The sequence below is a fragment of the Morone saxatilis genome, unplaced genomic scaffold, assembly GCF_004916995.1.
Source record: "Morone saxatilis isolate NCDOM2014 unplaced genomic scaffold, NCSU_SB_2.0 Contig527, whole genome shotgun sequence".
NCBI classification, from domain to species: Eukaryota; Metazoa; Chordata; class Actinopteri; family Moronidae; genus Morone; species Morone saxatilis.
Window position 1 is genome coordinate 1 of NW_023340126.1, and position 1,176 is coordinate 1,176.

The 1,176-nt window shown below is 42.3% G+C and overlaps 1 gene segment (V, D, J or C); it reads left to right on the forward strand.

Moving 5' to 3' along the window:
* Nucleotides 1-760: 760 nt before the first annotated feature.
* LOC118339648 lies at nt 761-1,084 on the forward strand (the record flags this gene model as incomplete). The annotated part of the segment is given in 1 exon segment: nt 761-1,084. A coding segment is annotated over 1 exon segment (322 nt), but the record flags the coding sequence as incomplete, so codon positions are not given.
* Between the last annotated feature and the right edge of the window lie 92 nt (nt 1,085-1,176).

Below are 1,176 nucleotides of genomic sequence, written 5' to 3' on the forward strand. Positions count from 1 at the left end.
TTTGGTGGAGGAACCAAACTCATCGTTGACTGTAAGTACCAGAGATTTTTATTTTATACGACATATAGAAAATATAATTATTGTCAAATATTGAATGAGACGCTGATCAGTTTAGTGTTTGTATGTATTAATTATTTGTGTTATTTTAGCAAATAAGGCTGATCTCACCATCTGAGAGTAAACCTCACAGAAACCAACAGTTATTTAAGATTACAAATTTTACAGAAACAAAAAAAAATTGTTTAACTGAAAACTATGTAATTTATTCATTTACATAATTAAATTAAAACTGTTTTTAACTGTGATTCCTGTAAAACACGAACATTGATCTTATCGTTAAATGCAGCTTATCTTTGTGTTCACGGTTCATTCATTTTACATGTAGTGAAAAGGAAGTGAAAGAGACAGATGACAAAGGTTTTAACTGTATTCACATGAGTGTTTCAGCTCTGTCAGTTTAAACAGAAGAAAATCCTCACAGGGATGAGTTATTCACTGTCACACATTATGAAACACAGATGAAGATGTCATCAATAGTCATCATCAATTAACCTTTTTAGTTGCATTTACACTTGAATCATGTGTCTGATGGTCTGATACTGAGTGATTTATGAGTGCAACAGCAGCACAACTTATTCTGTTTTATTGGATCAAATATAGAAAATTACTAGTATGTAGTTTGTATTTGTTACCAAGCCTTCACTCCTTATTACTTTTCTCTCTTCTCCCCTCCTCTCTCCTCCCCCCTCTCTCCTGCCAGTGGTGTGGTGCGTCCCACCCTGACCGTCCTCCCCCCCTCCAGAGAGGAGCTGCAGAAGGACAGTGCCACACTGGTGTGTCTGGCCAGCGGGGGCTTCCCCTCAACCTGGAGTCTGGGCTGGAAGGTGGGGGGCAGCAGCAGCTCCTCAGGGGTGTCACACAGCCTGGAGGTCCTGGGGAGGGACGGCCACTACAGCTGGAGCAGCACCCTGAGGCTCTCTGCAGACCAGTGGAGGAAGGTGGGCTCTGTGACCTGTGAGGCCAGTCTGAGTGGACAGAGCCCTGTCACTCAAACCCTGGACCCTGACCGCTGCTCAGAGTAGAGCTTCAGCAACACTTCCTGTCTGGAAATGATGCTGCTTCTTTGATAGAGATCTTGATGAAGCTGCAGATCTCCTCTGTTCACATATTTCTGCA